At 37.8% G+C, this 21,231-nt stretch overlaps 1 protein-coding gene across 1 annotated transcript in view; it reads right to left on the bottom strand.

Moving 5' to 3' along the window:
- Nucleotides 1-21,231, bottom strand: part of LOC118791325 — a 54,480-nt gene that overhangs the window by 8,022 nt on the left and 25,227 nt on the right. Inside the window, 10 exon segments of the mRNA XM_036548645.1 lie at nt 995-1,315; nt 2,131-2,214; nt 3,492-3,758; nt 4,503-4,658; nt 5,322-5,642; nt 12,808-12,859; nt 14,388-14,524; nt 17,047-17,370; nt 18,298-18,618; nt 18,880-19,218. Of these exon segments, the coding sequence (XP_036404538.1) occupies nt 995-1,315; nt 2,131-2,214; nt 3,492-3,758; nt 4,503-4,658; nt 5,322-5,642; nt 12,808-12,859; nt 14,388-14,524; nt 17,047-17,370; nt 18,298-18,618; nt 18,880-19,218 (2,322 nt within the window).

The raw sequence follows: 21,231 nt of genomic DNA, 5'->3' as shown, positions 1-21,231 counted from the left end.
TAAGGAGAAATGAAGGTTCTCGATATGTACTAGAACTTGAGCACCTTGCATTTAACTTCGAAAACTTTGAAACACTGAAATTGTGTCTCAGCTTTTGTTGAAACTATCAATGTCCTGATTTGCTGGTTCATTATTAATATTCTTAAAGGAATGTGGAATAAAACAGAGCGTTCATAGCTTGCAAAAAAGCAGGCAGCAGTCGGACCAGTTGGAACATCTAAGACAAATTGGTAAAAAGGAGTAAAGGACAGAAGATCTAGTCCTCATATAGTATATTTGTGATATCAATCTGTGAACTCATTTTGAATGATTGTATTAATACTGCTGTGGCATTGGGAAAGAGTGTGTTTGTATGCTGATATCATAAAGATAAAGAGAAAACATGCTGAGGTTTGACAGTCCTGTTACCCTACATTTATTGTTATGTGTAGCATCATTCTGACCGAAAACATATATGATAATAATAGATAACATCTCCGCAAAAATTGCCTTCAGCATACAGTTTAATCACACATGATATTTATGAGCCAGTAGAAACAATTGCAAAAATAGTTCAGCCACTGAAATGACTGATATCAAAACAATTGGGGTGACATTGCCACACACAAACTGAAAACGCTGTATTGTGAAGCCATCCTATCAAATGTTTCTTAAATTCTTCCATGGAACTTCACACTGAGTTTTCTGATTTTATCATATAAGTAGAAAGATCTTTTTCAATCTTCGTGTCACATCCATGCGTGTAATGGAAGAAAGAGTTAACAAAACCAGCAGCAATAACAGAAGTGGCTCAAATGTGATGTATTAAAACTAGTGTCATCAATATAAGCGATTACTACAATACAATTAAGAAAATAGTAACACTAAGCTATGTTAGTTTGATTGTTATGATTTCTCACTAACTGTAGTCTAAAGGCTTAATTTTTCTGTGATGATAACTGACTAAAAATGTTAAGAATTCTTGGGAACTCCATAGAAACAGATTATAACTCACCTGAGCAAATGCTGATGTGTCTGATGAAATCTTTCTTATTGTGGGTAGCTTTGCAGGTATACTCAAAGCCCGAGCGCCAGTCTTCAATGTCAATCTTCATTTGGCTGCTTAGGCTGTATGTTGTGTATCCCTCCTTGACATTCCGTAATTTTTGCTTATCTTCAGACGAATTTGAAGGATTGTTGTCTACCAGCCATTCAACAGTGATGTCATCTGGGTAATACCCTGTCAAGGAGCAGGTCAACCTGACTCTTGTGGCCTCTGATGGGTTGTTGCTGAGCTGGTGGTACAGAGTAATGGCGGGGGGGACAATCCTTGTATCTGAAAGAGGAAAAAAAGAGTAAGACCCTCCCACAAATAAATGCATGGTAGATGTATGAGATAATAGAAATTATTGTTCTTATATATGTCCTTCATGAATTGATGCCATCTCACTGTAACCTTATATTACATATATTATGCCTCCTGCTTGTGTTCCCAACATCCCTCAAGAATGTATGTGTATGTGTATGCAAGCACAGTTTGACTCATGATTCCTTCTGTGCTTGCTAATGTTATTTTAGTCAGACTAATTTTATAAAATAAAACCAAACAGGAGCACCTAAATTCATCACTCATTCAAGAGAAAACACATGATGATGATTCTGTAAAGCATATTTTCCTAGTTAAAGTACTACAAGACCACTTCAGAGTTTGTGGGCAGCCTGTAAAAGATGTAACTTTGAACTTCTTTTGATTTTTTTTTTGTTAACATGCTTCTTGCTTTTACTCAAGTAGGGCCCAGAAAGAATGATTTTATTTTCACCCCAGGACCATTTTGTAAAGTATCTTCAATAACATATTTCAATATGTTTTCCAAATCTGAAGTTATTGTGCTTGTAAATTCATTTTATGAACTGGTATGAACTGATCACCTGTTAGAATGATGGTCTTGGTCGTGAGGTCAAAGCATTTATGCTCAACTTGACATTTGATTGTCTTCATGGTCTTCCATCTTTTAATGGGAAGAGTCAGGTTGTTTATGAAGTGTTGAATTCTGCCAATGGAATCCTTGATATAGTCTTTTGTTGTCGATTCTTTTTTCTCATTATCCACAAGCCACGTAACTTTGGTTTCGTAGGGGGAGAAGACTGTACATATAGCTGTTGCAACATCATGGCTTGCATCACTGTCTAGATTGGGCTTCTCCAGGTCAATGGGTGGTGAAGACATGGGAAAATCTGAAATCAAAACCAAATAAAAAGATGTCCTCAAAAGCGAATTACCGATCAGGCTGAATGAAAACTGGATATCACAACAGAAGCACAATAGCAACTAATAGAATGAAAAGACATTCACACAAATGTTTTGAATTTCAATTATTATTATAATTATTTTTATTATTATTCATTTTCAGTTCTGCTAGGTCATTTCAAACATACCTGAAGGGGTAATTACAGTAATAAATATCAGGGCCTGCTCCTTACCACAAGACCACACTGTCCCTGCCATTTGTTATAATCCATTCTGGATTTTTACAAGGTGGCAATATGAAGCAACAATCAGATTATAAGCAAGCATAGACATATCAAATCTGGAAAGTAGTTTTTTTTCAAGAGCAGTGCATCACATTAATAGAGAAAATATCTTGTATCCTGACTCTTTTGTCATTTCAGATTTGGATGTGACACATGAAGACATGAGGCAAAAAACAGGACCAGGTTACATGAAAGACTTTAAGAAACATTGGATAGGTTTACTATTGCACAGTGCTTGTCTAGTATGAGGTAATGTCAGGTAAACTATTTATTGTAACTTAGCTTTATTTTGATTACAGTTTCAGCTGCAGACCTAGTGTGTCAGGGTTTCAGGGACGGCTTCCCTCAACGACCAGCAGGCATCCTCATGACAGCCTGTCTCTCCCAGTCGCCTGTTGCTTCCTTGCACAACCACCAGAGGGACTTTACTTCCTGTTTGTGTTTGCACTGTGTATGTCTAATAATTGTCTGATTTGTTTGTAATTAGTCTTGAATGTTTGCTGTATTTAAACCCTGCCTGTTGTGGTGCTCCTTGCTCAGTCTTGAGCTTGTATGTGTTCTGTGCCTTCCTGTGCCAACATTTGCCTGTTTAGTAAAGATTCTTTGTCTTTGTCTTTGTCTTTTTAAACCCTTCTGTGTTTTGAATGATCTCTGCATTTGGGTCCCTCTTGCTCAGCCCTTACATAGTGTTTCTCCTGACTTACAGAGAAGACATGCTCTGAACACATAAGTAACCTGACATGGCAGAATGATAAAAAGAATGTGCATGAATATTCCATTAAGGTTAAGAGAGTTTATGCTGCTGACACAATGGAATAGATGTTTATGAGGTGATGTATGACAGGACTTGAATTTCAGCTGTGTGGACTTTTAGGAAAGCAGAGAAAAACACAGAACACACTATAATAGCACAGATTATAACTCACCTGAGCAAATGCTGGTGTGTTCTATGTAATGTTTTTTATTGTGGGTAGCTTTACAGGTATACTTGGAGCCCAAGTGCCACTCATCAATGTCAACCTCCACTTGGCTGCTGAGACTGTATAATGTGTCTCCCCCGTTGACATTCTGGAATTTTTTCTGAACTGTAGACAAACTCACAGGGCTGTCATTTACAGACCATTCCACTGTGATGTCATCTGGATAATATCCTGTCAGGTAGCAGAGCAGACTGACTTTTGTGGCCCCTGATGGGTTGTTGATGAGTTGGTGGTACAGAGTAATGGTGGGGGAAACAGTCCTTGTTTCTGAAAATGGGAAAATAAGAGTAAGATCCTCAGGTGAATAACTGCATGCTTTCACAATTATTTTCCTGTGACTGACACCTGTCTGATAATGACTAACAATAGTCATTCTTAATAATTAACCTTAATTTGGGTCAGATGAAGAAGAGGGAAATTCAGAGAGAGTATGCAGGGAGTTTAAAGAGAACTAAATGAAGGGAAATATGGAAACAGATGTGACAAAGTAGGAAAGGAGTAATGCAAGAGGAACTGAGGGAAGAGTGAGGTATGATGGGGCATAATATGAGAACTGTAGTAGAGAAGGGCTAAGAAGAGACATGAGGGAGTGATGAGGAAAAGAATAAAAAGATAACAGTAGAGGAGAGAGAGGACAAATAGTGATAGAGAAGAAAGAATGAGGAGCAATTATATAAACAAAAAGGTTTTATGACTCAGGTAATATTATGCAAGAAAAACAAATTTTGGTGATTTTGTTTCTGTAGAAGAATGGACCTGTTGTAAAGGATAACAATTAAGAGTTTGTGGGTAACATTTATATGAGGTTTTCCAAACTGATGAAATTACTACTGTTATAAGTTAAATTATTTAACTTCTAACCTTTTAGCTGAATGGTCCTTTCTATCTTCTGAAAACATTTATGTTTAGCTTGACAAGTGATGGAATTAATGGTTTTCCATTTGTTCCTAGAAAGAGTCATGTTGTTGACGTTTTGCATTATAGTCCTGGGGTCCTTGTTATTATCTTCACTTGACAATTTGTTTTTCTCATCTCCATCCCGAAACCATGACATAGTGGTCTTGTAGGGGGTCAGGACTGTACATGTGGCTGTAAGCTTTTCATAGCTCATATCACTGTCTAGATTGGGCTCCTCCAGGGAAATGGTGGGTGTGGAAACAGGGAAATCTGAAACCAAAACCAATAAAATACAGTTAAACACTTTCCAACTGGAACATCTGAGACAAGAAGGTTAAAAGAAGCAAATATCTCATCCTAATATAGTATATCTGTGATATTAATCAGTGTCTTTATGTGTGATTGTATTATTATATATGTGGCCTAGTTGTTGAAACAGAATGTATCCCGATGACATATTTTTCAACTGTGCGTATGTTGATGTCATAAAGTTAAAGAGAGAATATGATGATTTTGGCAATGATTAATGTGTTTATTTAAGCCAAGGTTTATGTCTAAATAAATAAATAATAATAATAATAAATGTTGAAACACTGGAATTAAGATGTAAATACATATTCATCTCATGCTAAAAATTCGAAAAATAAAAATATATATTAAATCTTAAATCTTTTGCAGATCTCAGATCTGCAAAATAAAATATAAATATCTAAAATATAAATATCTAAAATATAAACTATATATTTATTTTAGATAGCCACAATTAAGATTTCAATTGTATTTTTAAAATATACTGTTTAAAATATGGATTAAAAAAACAGTCTATGGGCTACTTGTCTAAGGGCTTATTTTTAATGTACTGGATACTACCTAAAGAAAAAAAAAAAAACTAAGAATAGTTAGGAACTCCATATGAGGCGGACTATAACTCACCTGAGCAAATGCTGATGCGTTTGCTGAAATCTTTTTTATCGTGGGTAGCTTTGCAGGTATACTCAGACCCCGAGTGCCAGTCTTCAATGTCAACCTCCACTTGGCTAATAAGGCTGTATTTTTCCTTCCCCTCCTCCCCATTCTTGAATTCTTGCTTATTGTCAGACAATTTTGAAGGATTGTTGTCTTTTTGCCATTCAACAGTAATGGCTTTAGGGTTATTCCATGTCACATAGCAGATCAAACTAATGTTTGTGGCCCCTGATGTTTTGTCGCTGAGCTGGTGGTACAGTGTGATGCTGGGAGAGTCGATTCTTGTTTCTGAAACGGTAAGCATAAGAGTAAAACTTTCATATCAATAAGTGAATATGTTACATAACCAATTAAAAGAACAATTGCACTTACACATGTACCACATTTCATGATCTTACTACGTCATCAAATATTGTGATATTGAGCTCTCAGCTTGAGTGTGTATACTGGTATATATCCCAAATTGTATTACAATATTCACATTTCCTTACCAACTGTGCATTAAGTCCAGTGTGTTTGTGTATATGTGTGTTTGCATGTGTATGTGTGTGTGTGTGTGTGTGTGTGTGTGTGTGTGTGTGTGTGTGTCTGTGTGTAAGAATGTTTTGGTTTCTCTCCAGAAGTTTAATCTTTTATGGTTTAGTTTTGATTTTAATGTATTCACGGACAAGATATTGTGGTAAGCAGACAGACATACAGCACACAACTGCACTTAAGCCACTCCAGGCATATCTCAGGCCATTAAGCAGCACGTGGCTTTGGTATTATTAACCTGACAATAGCATCTGAGAAAATTATGCTTCAGTCAGATGGACAAAAATAGAATAATCTTTTCAGTCTTGTTTCAATAAAAACTCACATAAAACAATCCCGTTTCCATTGACACAATAACAGTATACTGTCAGAAGAGTCATATTATAAAGAGAAGCCCCTGTATATTCACGAGAAAATGAAACAAAAAAAATCACACAAGGGGGCGCCATCGGATTATTTGCTGAAGCCTTCGAACTGAAAATTTAGAATTGAACGATTTGTTGTATATTGTGCTATGCAAATAATACATATACGAATCAACCACTAGAACAGAGTAATTCCGATAACAATGCTGTTTAAAAACTTGCTTGTAAGAAGCGATTCGACTGTAAGAATCAGTTTGTGCTCACAACATAATATGGTCCTCAATCGAATGTGAAGGCATATGATTAAGAAAAAATCGTTAGAACTGGTATTATTTAGTGTTACTCCAAGCACCTAGCTCGTAAAATATTTCGGAAAAAAATTGCAATTTTGTTAATGGGATCCCATTCGACATGGCAGAAAAAAGTGTGCCTTCTTAAGCATTAGAGTCTACACTCAAAACTGACGACCCGAGCATCATGACGAGAACGGTCAGGGCACTAATCGTGGCGGCATTCAAATAATTCAATTCGGGTATAATTATTACTTTAACTTTTGATTTAGTTAATGGCATTAACTGCATAATATGGCACTGTGGCACCAGCAACTGGCAATATGACATGTAGGCTAAATAATTAACATGATGTTATTTGAAGGCTTGAATAAAAATACTGACAATTTCAGTTCCATGTTTGAAGCAAAGCGTTTTTCGATTGATTAAGAGAGAAACGTTGTTTTAAAAATGAACGTCCATTGCACCCCTTCAACTGAACTCTGCATTTAAGAATCAACCCCTTGAGTATAATGCAGATGGAAAAACATTTTTCTCTGACGAAAAGGATTAATGTGAAGCAAATCAACTTAATGCAGCACTCAACTGACATACAATACAATTGCGAAGCCACCACTTGTATTTAAAGATGTGTGCACAGCAAGACAAATAGGCTCCGTAACGCGAGATTCAGTAATGAAAGGTTAAATAATGTTTCCGACATTCTGTTCTAATTACCCCTATTTAACTGAATAGAGGGAAAACTCAAGGTTTTAAAATACCGGGTGCACATATAGCCTAATCCAATGTGAAATCTGATTACAGTAGGTGGGCTGCTACTCGTTTATCTGAGGGCTATTCAATCAAAAATATCCCTTATTTATAATATATATATAATATATAATCCTATATGCCCACCTAGTGAAAGATTCCCGAAGTCTGAGTGAGTTTCATGTTTTTTTTTTTTTTTGCCACGGCAAACAGCGGTAGCCAACTTAATGCGTATCTCTCACAAAGAAGCGACCCCAACTTCCTCTAACAATCATTTAATTCTGAAAGGGCTTTGAAAACAACACGGCAGTTACTGCCCAGGGACAAGAATACACGTTTAGCTTGTATTGCTCTTTTTCAGGTGTGGATTTTTTCTTTTCTTTTCTTTTTTTTTTGCAGCTGTTAAGCACTTACAGGCTTTATATTGCCTTACGGTGTCACTGTACTGCAGTAGTACTGTAGCTGACGGTAAACTGTGACTATTTCTGAGTGTAAGAAATAAAATTAAACAAAGAATGAATGAAAACGAGTATTTTACAATGAACGGCTTTATACATTTAAGGTTCTTCTCGTGAAATGTGATGTTATCTTCAGTGTTTCGAGCTGGAACATTTCGTCAAGATTCACTTTTCTGTTAGCGTGATGCTCAAAGTTAATTGGCATTGTATTTATTTCAGTTAAAACAAAACCATAATAAACCTCACTAAGGCTCGAGGTTATCTGAAACAAAGTTCATTGAAGTTCATTCATTCAGTGTGTAGCGTAAGCTTGGAGAATTTTTCGGATATCGCACCTTCTCAAAAAAGCATGTTTACCTAGTAAACAAAAAAGTGTTTAAAATAAATAGCTGACTCGGCATGTAGCTCTCACAAAGCAAAATAAGATATGTGTTAAATAAATAGTCAGAAAAGCATTCATATAGGCCTACAGTACCAATCAAAAGTTTGGACACACTTACTCATAGCAGGGTTTTTCCTTTATTTTACTAGAATAATAGTAAAGGCATTAAAACGATGAAATAACACACTGAATTATGCAGCAACCAAAAAGTCTTAAACAAAGCAAAACCTATATTTTAGACTCTTCAAAGCAGCCAAAAATATTTTATCTATATAATATATATATATATATTTATATATATTTTAAAATATATATATTTTATCTAAATATTTTATTAAAGAAACTCATACATAGGCATCAACTTCATTATTTATATTTGTCTAAGAAACACATTTCAAGCATTTAAGCACAAAGTTTTTAGATCAAAATGTCTTTGAATGCATGTTTCCCATTGTCTTAATCAGGCGTGTCCAGACTTTTAACTGGTACTTTAAGATCTAGAGATTTTTTTCTCGTATGTATGGAGATTTTTAAGAATCATTAGTTATTGCTTCTCTACGTGCCACAGCGGTTTTGATGGAATAACATACACACACACGTACATTGAGAATTGCAACCTTATTATTCAACATTTCAACTTTGAAAGTTTCTACTACCTTTGGCTTCCATCTCCCTCTCTAAAATGTAAAGAGCTTTAAAAATCAGATGTTTTAAGAAATGTATCACACCCAGCGAGTAAAGCTCAGCGGTGTCCTTACATTCTCACTAATGATTTCTAAAGGTGCAGTTACAAAAATGATTCATGTTGGATCTAACTGTTATAGCAAAAACATAGAGGTAAACGTCAAAGCTTTACACGTTCTATCAGTTCGTTCGTTAGGTGCACATATTTGCTACCTGGCTGCTTTCGCATTCCATTTTTAAAGATATTAGCCATATCATGTTAACATATATAACCATTTACTTACATACTTATCGTATTTACCATAATTTTTGGCTAGTTATTTGCTGTCTCTGAGCAGTGTAGGCACGTCATAGTCACACGATCATAATCAAATAAACTACATGTGTTTTTGATCGCTGCCGCACAAGTAATTTATCGAGCACACTCCAATACGGTTAACTCATGATTAAAACATTAACATATGTCAAAAATGGATACCGAACCAAACTTGTCAAATATTAATGCGTTTAATATGTAACTTGTCGAAATTATTGCGTGTTCTCTCATTCGTAAATTCGTTTAAATGCTTAAAATGCTTAAAAAATGAGAAAACAAACAGAAAAGATCAATAAAACATAGCTGCAAATTACGTGAAACTGCAGACCCCGGAAGGACAGATGTGGGGGTTTACGGTTAGGTTCTTGCAGCTGTGGATGTCAGTGGATAAGAAAACGATATTCAAAGTATGCGATGCTTCCAGGCCTCAGTGAGCAAATTGTTCCGCGGACGGAAACGTGAAGTAACACCCAGGTCCCAAAAAAGCACCCGAAAGTGAGAGAGCAGAACTGAAACACCATGCAAATCATCACCTGTGACTGCAATGGGCGCTCAGACTACAGCTGCGTTTCTCACTCCGTGGGCACATTTGCATGTTTCATAATTTTTTCTTTGCACAGTTCTGCGTTTTATAGGTAAACTATTCCTGTTCTTTGAAGTGTTTTAAAAAAAAACATTGACGGTCCTGTTGCTATGGGGTTAAGTTGTCTGCCAGATCTGGGGAGTTTTGCATAGAAACACAAAGAACAGAGGGAGTGACACATTTCGCAAATATTTATAGATAAAGTCGATTAAAAAATACAATTCCTAATTCAATATTCTCCCATAATTATTCCTTCTCCCATGACTCAAGCCCATAGGCAGATCCCATAAATGCTTACTTTTCCATTTACAAAACTGATCTAAAATATAACATAATATCATAATATAATAACCTATATGGAAATGAATTTGTAATATTTAATCTCACATCAACTCTTCATTGCAACATTTTAAAAAGACATACAATAATGTACATGTTTATAATCATTTGATCAAAGTAGTTTTACCATTTATAAGAGAAAATGAGGTTAGTTTAAAATCATTTACCTTATTATGTCAGAGAAAAAAATAAACAATATATAAACACAAATTTACTCTCCTAGATCATTACATCTGATAAGCACCAGTTCTTAATAATACCATCATGCAACCTGTCCAAAAAATTTTCCCTCAGTGCTAAAAAGTCACCTAACAAGTGCAGAAGATGCTAGTATGGTCAGATGGAAACTCCTTCTCTTGCCTTTGCCAAAAAGTTGAAGTTAAATATGTTGAAGCTTCAACAGAGACATCTTTGGTGGCCACACTCCAGCGTCTTATACTGGCCTCACCAGTCATGTACTTGAGGCATTTTGCTCACCAGTTGTGTTTTATTTATTAAAATGTATGCAATCTCTTGGCTCTGTCATCTCCTCCCACGGTATAGTTTCTATGCCGATGACATGCAACTCTCCCTGTCACTTCCGCCCTCTGACACGCAGGTTTCTGCAAGCATCTCAGCTTACCTAAAAGACATTTCACAGTGGATGGTGGACCGCCGCCTGAAGCTGAACCTGGCTAAATATTGAGATGCTTTTCATCCCATCCAAGTCCTCCCTGTTTCATGAGTTCTCCCTCAGCCTAGACTCTACAAGCCTTGCAACCAATAGCACTGTCAGTGATCTTGGTGTTATACTTGATAGCCAACTGATCTTCTCCTCTCAGGTGACAGCGGTGAGTTGGGCTTGCAGATTCTCTACAACATCTGAGGGATCCGAGCCTATCTCAATACATATTCAACACAGCTCCTAGTTCAGGCCCTGGTCCTCTCACGCCTGGACTCATGCAACTCCCTGTTTGCCTGCCTTCCTGCATGTGCAATCAAAGCTCTACAACTAATCCAAAATGCAGCTGCACAACTTGTCTACAATCTCCGTAAACATAGTCAAGTTACTCCCCTCCTCATCTCACTTCACTGGGTTCCTGTTATTGCTCGCATCAAGTTCAAAACCTTGGTGCTGGCATACAGGACAGTGAATGGGACAGCCCCATCATACCTACGACCGCTCTTCAAACCCGATGTTCCCTCAAGATCGCTGCGCTCTGCATCTACAGGGCAACTGACTGCCCCGACCCGACGGGGTCGCTCTTCTCATTGACGATCCCTGTCTGTACTGGTCCCTCAGTGGTGGAATGAACTTCCCACGGGGGTTAGGACAGCCATCTTCCGACGCAAACTGAAGACCCACCTCTCCCACCCCCTAATACATGCTACTTCTTGCATTCAATGTTAACTTTATGTGTAGTATTATGATGTATTATGAATTTGTATTCTAGAACCTGTTGTATTGTAGTATGCCTGGCTTTTGTCAGCGCGCACAAGTTAATTTGTGGTAGAGCTTGAATAGTGTTATGCTCACTCACTGGTCTGGGAATGTTGTGAGCCTGTTGTGAGCTTGTTTGTTAATTTAATGGATACACTTATGTTCTAGTGCGATTGAAGTCAGTCTTGATAAGAGTTTCTGCTAAATGCATGTAATGTAATGTAAAATATTATCCATTATGACTCACTGCTCACTTCAAAATGTATCACCCAATCTAAAATGGAGATTATTCAGTCTATTAAATGTCAGGCTGAGCACAGCCCTGAACAAATATTCACCAACACAGTACATCTGTAACACTGCCAGAAAATGAACTGATGCCTTTTTCATGTTATCCAAAAGTATTAAAGTTCCACTGTTTGCAGGAGTCTCCCAACCACCTCTTCCAGGAGTGAGAGAATAATTTTACAGTTTTTTTAAAGAACTGGGTTTTCTGTTTGTTTCATTCCTGCTGAAAAACACACAATGCTACATGTTCAGCAGTTTATAACAATTTTCATTTGAAAAATGTGCTCTAATAAATTACCATTGATTGACTAAATGAAATGTGTCTGTATCCATTGAGCAGGTTCTCCGTTCACCATGGCAAACAATGATCGAAGGCATCTAATACCAAAAGTTATTCTGTTCGAATATAGAATTACTCAGTACTGGGTACTGTACATGCAACATCACTGTTCAGGCAGCCTATCCTGTAAGTAAGTATATAAAATGTGGAATGATTTAAAATACAGCGAATTAATTCCATTAACTAGATTTCTGTTTCAAGTTTTAAGTGTCTATATTCCAATTCCAGAGGTTTCAGCTTTTTAGAGTTCTAAATCAAACAGACTAAATTCCAAATCAATTCCAGTTCCAGTTCATGAAGATTCTTGAAATGCCAGTCCGTGATAAATCTCCAGGAGTGAATTCATGAATTGACCCATGAATTTCAATTTATATTGGAATTTACCCCATTTCTGGCACCAACCCAGGAAAGAGGATATTTCTAACTACTTATGCTTTTCTCCCCCTTTGCAACCCTGTTTTGGAAACGGTATTTGTACGTTAGGCTTGTCGGAAATGAATCGAACAACACAACAGAATCATCCTTTTCGCACAGAATGACAGATAATAGTGATAACGAATGGTTTTTATGTTACGTACATTTTGTATAACATATTTAAAAACCCAACGTGGACAGCGCATAAATATATACCCTGCTCTCCATTAACGTCAATATTAATTGAAACGGTCCTCAGATCCAGCGGCAAATTTTCTAGAACACCTTACCTTTACATATATTTTCAGTTGCCGTCATCTCGAAATTCACCACGTCAATTATCTGCACCAGTCACCCCAGCCACCAGGATCGCGGTCTTGAGTTTGACGAAAATATAGAAAACACTAAACAGACGTGACTAGCTGACAGTACCTCTCTATATTGACGCGTAGGATAGGCTATGCATTTGTTTGTTTCTCAATAGAAATATTTAGTGTGGTTATAAACATTAATCATTCATAATATGGGGACAATCTACATCTACATCCATGGAATGTCACTAAGTCTTTTATTTAAGTAGAAAGTAGTGTAGACCAAGCGACGTTGCAAAAATCTATTGGCTGTCTATGCGACAAACAGTCGTCAAATCTGTATTCTGCGACCCTTCCTGTACGATTCTGTGAAATCGTAGTGAGGATTTATTTACCAACAAACACCAACGCAAGAAAAACGATATCTCAGAAATTTTATGCTATTTTCCCCTTTATCAAACCTTGTCTTTTGGAAACACTAATTGTATACTAGCCTTGTCGCAGTGCGAAGACATCTGTGCTTGTACGAGAGCAAACGAGGCCAGGGGAATGCAAATTCCAAGAAACGCAGATAACGCATATTTCTTACACTGCAAGTCACACTGCCACTACAATGGAGCGGGCACTCACTGGACGATGTCACTTGCTCATCTTGCAGGTAGGCCTACCTGCTGAGATGGGGAAACCGTGGCTAACCTACAGCGGAATGAAGTCAATATGGCTTCTGATACGGTCTTGGACCGAATGCTTTGCCGACTAATCCACTTCAGACACATAGGAGACACATAGGAGGATATCTTTCTGTGAAGGGAAAAACTTGTTAGAACAAGAGGATTAAAAGACGACTATGGAATTTTTGCAACGATAAAATGTTTTATTTGGAATTGGGGGAGGGTTGGGGGTGCGGGGGGGGGGGGATACAATGGACACAATAAAATATTTACAAGAGCTCTTACAATAACTGTAGCTTTTCAAAAATACAGAGTTGAGATTTCAGCAGACAAAAATACTTGCGTAGACATAATAAGGTATCAAATCAGATGAAGTGTAGCCTAATGCTAAAGCAGAATCGATAAACGTAAGCATGCAAACGCATTTCTTCCTGGCAATCCTTTATGTCATCTGTAAGTAGAAATAAATATTTGCGTGAGTCCATGAAAGACAGAGCAGACCACATAGAGCGTGACTTAGTTCAAGGAGAAAAAATGTGTTGTAATGCAAAGGAATAGTCTGGACATTCCTTAGAAAAGTCAGGTATTATCCAACATATTATCCAATGCTTGCTTGATGATTGTTAATATGAATGTTGCCATGACTGATATCATATCTATCATTGATTTCAATAAATAATTTAATGGGCAAAGTCATTATTATTGGCTGTCACAAATGTGTATGTGAATCACTTAAGAGATATGGCCACTCTGTGTTTTGATGAATTTGATCTGAGTTGATTTTTTTCACGCACGTATACACACATATAAACAGACGGCAAAGAGCAGTCATGTGACTTAGAACGTGAGTTGATGGAAACATGCTACACAGTCAGCCAATGCTGTTACCTTGAAGCCAGTAGCCCCAATGCTGCAGAAGAGGCTGATGAGGAAGAGGATTATGAAGGCGATGGCTGTGTTGGCTGAACTGTCACCATCAATATCTGAGGTATTGCAGCCCCAGTGCTCATATATCGCCGTGACGTCTACAACGGGAGAAAGTCAGCATTAAACTCCTGCAAAAGTTCTTAAGCTTTGTTTCGTCTAAAGGAGATAAGAGCCTCACTTTTAGCTTGTACCCACATTTTTTCTCTTTTTTATACTCATTAATCTACTCCCTTGCCTATTTTAAAGGGGTATGATAGAAAACAAAATCAACATTGTTTTTGTTGTTTTAAACAGTTTGGGGACTGTTACAGTTTCAGATGCCAGAGTATTTTCAGATCTGTTCATAAGACCATAAAGCATTGCCTTCAATTCAGTTTCTAAGCACAAATGAAGCCCAGCTAAGGTGTGGGGAAAGAGGGAAGTCCCTTTAATGGAAATGCTTTTTTTCTCAGCTGAAGATGATATCACCCACACTCTTCTTAGAGCAGTGCTGAGCAGCATCTTCAGGGTAATAGTCCCAGACAGGAATATCTGTCTCCTGTGGAGTTACTCCTCAGGTCAATGGGAAAACCTCCCATGCACCAAACCTTACCTTGCCACATTCAGTTGCTGGCCTGTAGTTCGCCTATGTCTTACAAAACAAACAAACTGGTGTTCTCGTTCTGTCGTTATGCTATGAGAATTAATGATCGAGTAATACAGATAACAAGTTTTCAGCTGAGAGGATGCTGATTCACCCGGCGGCTAGTCACTGCTTTTGATGCCCAGTAAAGTAAAATTCGGCTTCCTCTATGGCATTCTGTTCAAAGGCAAAGAATAGCTGTGATGAATGGGGAGAATTTTATTGCAAAAAGGCTTCCATGCCATAGATTGGTAGTGGTTAAGGTGCTTGAGGTGCCCCACCCACACCTCCAACATACATATAGACTGTAAAGCGGAAATTCAAATCTACAGTTATGATTATTATTATTATATTGATCAAATGTTTTCCCTTGATGGCTGTATGGCTCTCTTGGGTCCCACAGAGTCGAAAGTGTATGAAGTCAGTTAAAAATTATTCCAAAAGGAGCATTTGGCTTGGTTACCCTTGTCTTCCAATTATGGTGTGATGAATGGAGTGTGGGTGTGAAAGCTCCTGAAAACCTGAAGTGATGCTACCTCACCAGTCTGGTTGGGTTCCATTACTTCTGCATACAGTTAGAGTGTTCAGTATGTATGTTACACCCACTGCCACAGTGCTACACAGGGGCAGGGCTAGTAGCTGAAGGTTTGCTGGTTCAATTCCCCACTGGGGCGCTGCTGTTGTACCCTAGGGCAAGGTATTTAACCCACAACTGCCTCATTAAATACCCATCCTTATATTTGGATAAAATTGCAACCCACAAGTCGCTCTGGGTAAGAGAGTCTGCTAAATGACTACAATGTAATGTATAACTAAGGACAAAGCTTTTTATCATAAATTCAGTGTCTGAGGGCGCATTGAAGAAACCTTGTTCACCTCACAATGCTCTAAACACTCTGTCCTCACCCCACAATCTTTTGTTACCCTGTGTGCTCATGCATATTGTGGGAGCTCCACTCATTTGAGTTTCCATGATTTCCCTGCTGTCCCTGGTGTGGGAACATTTAAATAAATAGAACTCACTTTGTTGCTTAGACTTAATGATTGACAGGTGAGGAAGGTGGCCCTAACCTGGTCTGACAAAGACACTCCCCCAGGTATCATCATTTACTTAGCTTGCTTCTGATGAACACGGATCTTATTTTGCTAATCCAGGCACCTCAAAGGAGAGAGAAGACAGGAGAGTCCACACAGAACAAAGACCCAGAGATGACAGGACATATGGCTACATGTTTGGTATGTGACACCTAAACAGACAGCACAGTGAAAGCATGTCCAAAACTCTGTATTTATGTCTATTTTTTCTCATGGAAATGAATGTGAGTAAGCACTCACATGGTCCATTTAACACAAGTAAGACTTTGTGCGAACTATTAGTTTAACATTTACTGAACTGCAGCATGTCAGGAAATGTGTCACAGCACACTCAACCTCTGTAAACCTCTGTACACCACAGTCCTGTTCAGGGGAAATTAGAGCCATTCCTTTGCAAGGACTGCAATAAAGAGGGGTAAACCTCATTGATATACAGTCTCTATAAGTAAGTAACATGGTGCATGAAACAGGCCCATGTGTTCACTCTAACCATGTGTAGTGTTCACTGCTGTATGTGTGTTTTTTTTCCAGTGAATTTTAAATTAGAGCTAGATCCTGACTTCCTTCTGAACCTCCTGCTGTGTTAGTGTGGGGAAAAGTATAAAATGTCATACAGTAGAAGGCTCCTATCCTGGCACTGACACCTACATGGAAATTTAAGATACCCCTGCCCCCATCTAGAGCAGGTAAACAGCAAAGACCATGACTTTATTTATTTATTTTTTTTATTGTCATTTTGTTTCTGCATTTTTAAAGTTTAAACACAAGCATCACAAAGAGAGACAGACAGACGCTGTATTTCAGTTACATAGAGGTGGCACAACACCAGACACTACACAACAGAAAAGATCGGGGTTAGGGCTTGCAGACATGAGGCACGTTCAGGTCAAGGTTAACATGTACTGGTAGCACGGCTAGTGGTCCTGATTATTGTTTTCACCACTTTGTCCTTTAAAGTTTCATGATGCACTGCACAGCCGTACAACACACCACTATCCCAGGTTGAGGCAGGGACTGTCAGCTGGCTGTAGACTGAGTATGTGTTTCCTGTCTGAATCACATTGGTAGTATGGAACTGTGAGCTGTCCACAGACTGATCATCAGCAAGCCAAGTAATCAGAACATCCTTGGGGTAGAAATCTTTGGCAAAGCAGGTGAGCGTCACCTGTTCCTTACGCTGATCTGAAGAGGTCATTATAAAGACAGAGGGAGTCTCCCACTTTCCTCCTGAAAATACATGATTATGGTTATGACCATTTCCTCGGATACTTAATTGTAAGTCTCTCGTGAGCTATCCAGTTTGGGTAGACCATTACTGAAACGTCAACATTCATGTTCTTTAATGCTGGAGATACATTATACAGTCCAAATTTGTGTTAGCTCTGTGTCTATGCAATGACTCAATGTTCTGAAAACAAACAAAATCTGGAATCTGAAACTCAAAACCTTGCATTTGTGTGGCTGTCTGGTATTCAACAGGTATTCAATCGAGGACAACACTAAACCCAGATATAAAAATATAAAATGTGTCCAGCAGTGGCAGCTTAAGATATGCAGTACAGTACAAAGACTGACAAGCATAAAATTCCTCTCTTTTCTTCTTCAAGAAATTTACATTTGAGACTATGCTACGTAGTATGTCAATTCCTTTTTATTTTCTGTAATCATCTTTAGAGTTACCACTTAATGATTAAGGTCTTTCTGTGACATTGTAGTGTAAGTAACTGGTCTTGATTGATTCTGTTAACACAGAGACTTTTGATTACTTACCACTGTGTGACATAATCACATCATAATGATTTGTGAAGAGGGACTGAGACCTTGCAAATCCCACAAAACTATTGTATGTTGTCTATCACTCAATAATTTGAACCAGTCATAGACTTTTTGCAGTGGAGAGCAAAGTCTCAAGGTCAGAACATTCATTCCTTCAAGTAATTCAATGATTGACAGGCCATGGAAGCTCTAGCCATCATGAGGTTCATGAAGCCTCACTCTGTCTTCACTAATTAAAACCAACAGTGATTAAAAGTAAGTAATTATAAGTCTTTGTTAACAGGGACAATCAAGAAATCACCTTGACTTATTTTGATAAAAATAGATGAATTAATTTCAATAGCTTGTAGGATATAACTGTCTCAAGGCAGCACTTACCGCTTTCTCTTTTGTAAGAGAACCTTTTTGGTGAGGGACTGTCATCATGCTGTGCTATACAGACAAACTCGGTGCCACTTTTCCACTCTTCATACGAAATTCGGACCTTGGAGATTGCGTAGCTGTCATCTGGTTCCTCAGTGACCAAAACATGAGGCCGTCCATCCTGTGACTCCCAGGTAATATTGAATTTGCTCGCATCACATTGTCCCTTGCAGCTGGCTTTGCAGGTGAGAGTGACAGTGTCGCTTAGGAAGTACTCCTCTGGTGACGGGGGAAGAATCTCAATTTGAACTGGTATGTCCTCGCATCCTGTGGAGTCTGTTTACAGAGAAATAAAATATTACCACCGGCCTTTGGCTTTCAAGTATGTATTAAAAGTAAAGCAATTATAACTGTAATTTGTCATTTCTGTACAATGTAATGGCAGTAAACTGGAAGTTCTGAAAAGACCTATCAATATCTCAGAGCAATGGAATATGGCATATATGCCTGAAGTACATTTCATTAATGTACTTCCCTGAAAGAAATACTGACAAAGTAAATGTTAATGTAAATAAAATGTTAAAGCTTTTAACATACCTGAAGCGTATCTAGCTGTCTTCATCACAGTTCCAGCTTTGCCTTCAAATTTACATGAAATAGATGAATCCACATCCGTCCATAAGCTTTGCCTGACACGCAAAAAGCTACTTGCAGTGAAGACTTTCCCCTCACCCTCAAGCACAGGAGGACTTATGACTACTCCGTCGCCTGGGGCTAATGCTTTGCCATTCCTCAGCCATTTAAATGAGTTGTCAAGGGGAGAAAATTCACTGGCTATGCAGGCGAAGGAAGCGGTCTTGTGTTGCATTAATTCCTCCTGATTTGGAACCATTAGGTAAAGGGTTGGAGGCATTGGTGGTGTTGGTTTTGGCATTTCTGTAAGAACAAATACATACACATATATAGATGCATGTGGACACTGGTAAAAGCACACATAAGGTTCTGTGGAAAGGAAATACATCAGATGTAAATGTCAAATGTCAAATGTAAATCTCCAAATCTCCATTTTTTGGGTGACATTCCAATAACAAATTCTTTACAGACGCACATACACAGACATATACACATATACAGTATATAAATATATATATACAGTATATAAATATATTATATATATACAGTATATAAATATATATTATATATATATATGTGTGTGTGTGTGTGTGTGTGTGTGTTCTCTATATTTTGCTTAGTAGACATAATTTTGAAAGCAGGATTAGATGTTGAATATCAACATTTGTTCATGTGTTTTGTCCATTAATCATGAAAGGTCTGAACTGTGCCTCGTGGTATCTTAGTGAGCTTCCACAAAACCATCAGTGTCTTAAACTGGGTCCTTTTCTGGTTAAAATCATACTGTATTTCCTTTCCTTCAAAACCACTGCAGTACAGAAGTATTATTGCTGGACCAAACAGAGAAGCAGCGTCAGACACTGTATCTCTCAACTTTCAATAACACATTTAAAGTACATATGAATCTGAATTGAAACATGATGCGGTCACAATGAAAAAAGCAACAAGTCTTCAAATCTGCTATTGAAAGTTAAGACCTCACAGATTAGCATGCAGATTTAACCAGGCTGTAGGATGCATGGACACTGCTGAGAAATATGTAAATATACAGAGAGCAGACAATGAAAGCAGAAGATCGAAGATTAAGGTGAGGATTTAGGAGAAGGTTTTACTCTGAGTTTTGTGCTCATGCTTGCATCTTACTGGCAGGGTTCTGTTAAAGGTGAATTTTTGGGGTGGGTGTGGGGGGAGAAAGAGTGCAATAGCAGTGGCAACACAAGATGGACTGACAGACACATTGCTGTTGTGAAGGTTATACGCCACTGCCTGCCATATAAGCAAATCCCCATGTCAAAACTAAAGGTGTTGACAATCTGATTGACTGTTAGCTGTTAACTGTTAATCCAAAGGTCAAGGCAAATGTTCTGTTATGTGCCTTTAAAAGCATTACTGCTGAGCTGTCAAACAGTAGGGAGCAATACTGAACACTTATGGGTGAGATTTGTCACTTGTTGAATCTGTTATTTGCTTAGCGAAACTTGATCAACATTTGTAATGGAAAAAATATGTGGTGACTAAAATGTCATTTTGACTTTAAGATCCAAAATCCTGAAAATACCTTTTTTTTTAAAAAAAAAAAAAAAACAGTGTGAACATCCTGTTCCAATACCAGGCTGGTTAAAGAGTATTTCACGTGTTTCAGGATGCTAGTGAGCAGTATGAACATGCTCTTTAAGACAGACCTTCCCAACAAGATGGCTAGATTTCATAAACCTGAAGCAAATGCATTGCTTGTCACAGAGTCTGTGATAGAGATTTCTGCAGCTGAACTGCATTGGTCACACCTTGAAATATGCCCCACAGCGTGGATGTTATTCAAAAATATAAATGACATTCATACACAATCAGCACTTTTCTGTAGAAAAAAGGAGATGTTTGTCATGTTCTGATCAGTATGCCACTCACTTACAATGTATATGATCATGGAATACATACTGGTTTGTGAATGGTAAGTACTAAAAAGGCCTGATTCAAAATTCCTGCAAAGAGAAATGGACCTAAATATTCAAAAACATAATTAAGGCACTGCTGAGTCAAGCCCCAGGAGAAAGTATGCATTCACATCATAAGTGACGTGAAACCAGCTCTAACTGAACTCTATGTTTTACTTACACTGATCAAGAAAATTCGAATGGCATGGTTTTGGCAAAGAGGGGTCACTGAAGCAAGCATCTAATTAGGACATTAAATATTTAATTTTGCCAAAGGATGCTGTGTGAGTTAATAGGTCAGTAAAATAAGTGTGGTAGTCATTCATATATCAGCCAGGAATATTGCACGCAGACATACACACGTTCCATAGAGTATAGCATCTTA

Source organism: Megalops cyprinoides, chromosome 1 (assembly GCF_013368585.1).
Source record: "Megalops cyprinoides isolate fMegCyp1 chromosome 1, fMegCyp1.pri, whole genome shotgun sequence".
Lineage (NCBI taxonomy): Eukaryota > Metazoa > Chordata > Actinopteri > Elopiformes > Megalopidae > Megalops > Megalops cyprinoides.
Note: the sequence above shows the minus strand (reverse complement) of the source record. Positions and strands in the feature narration are given on the sequence as shown.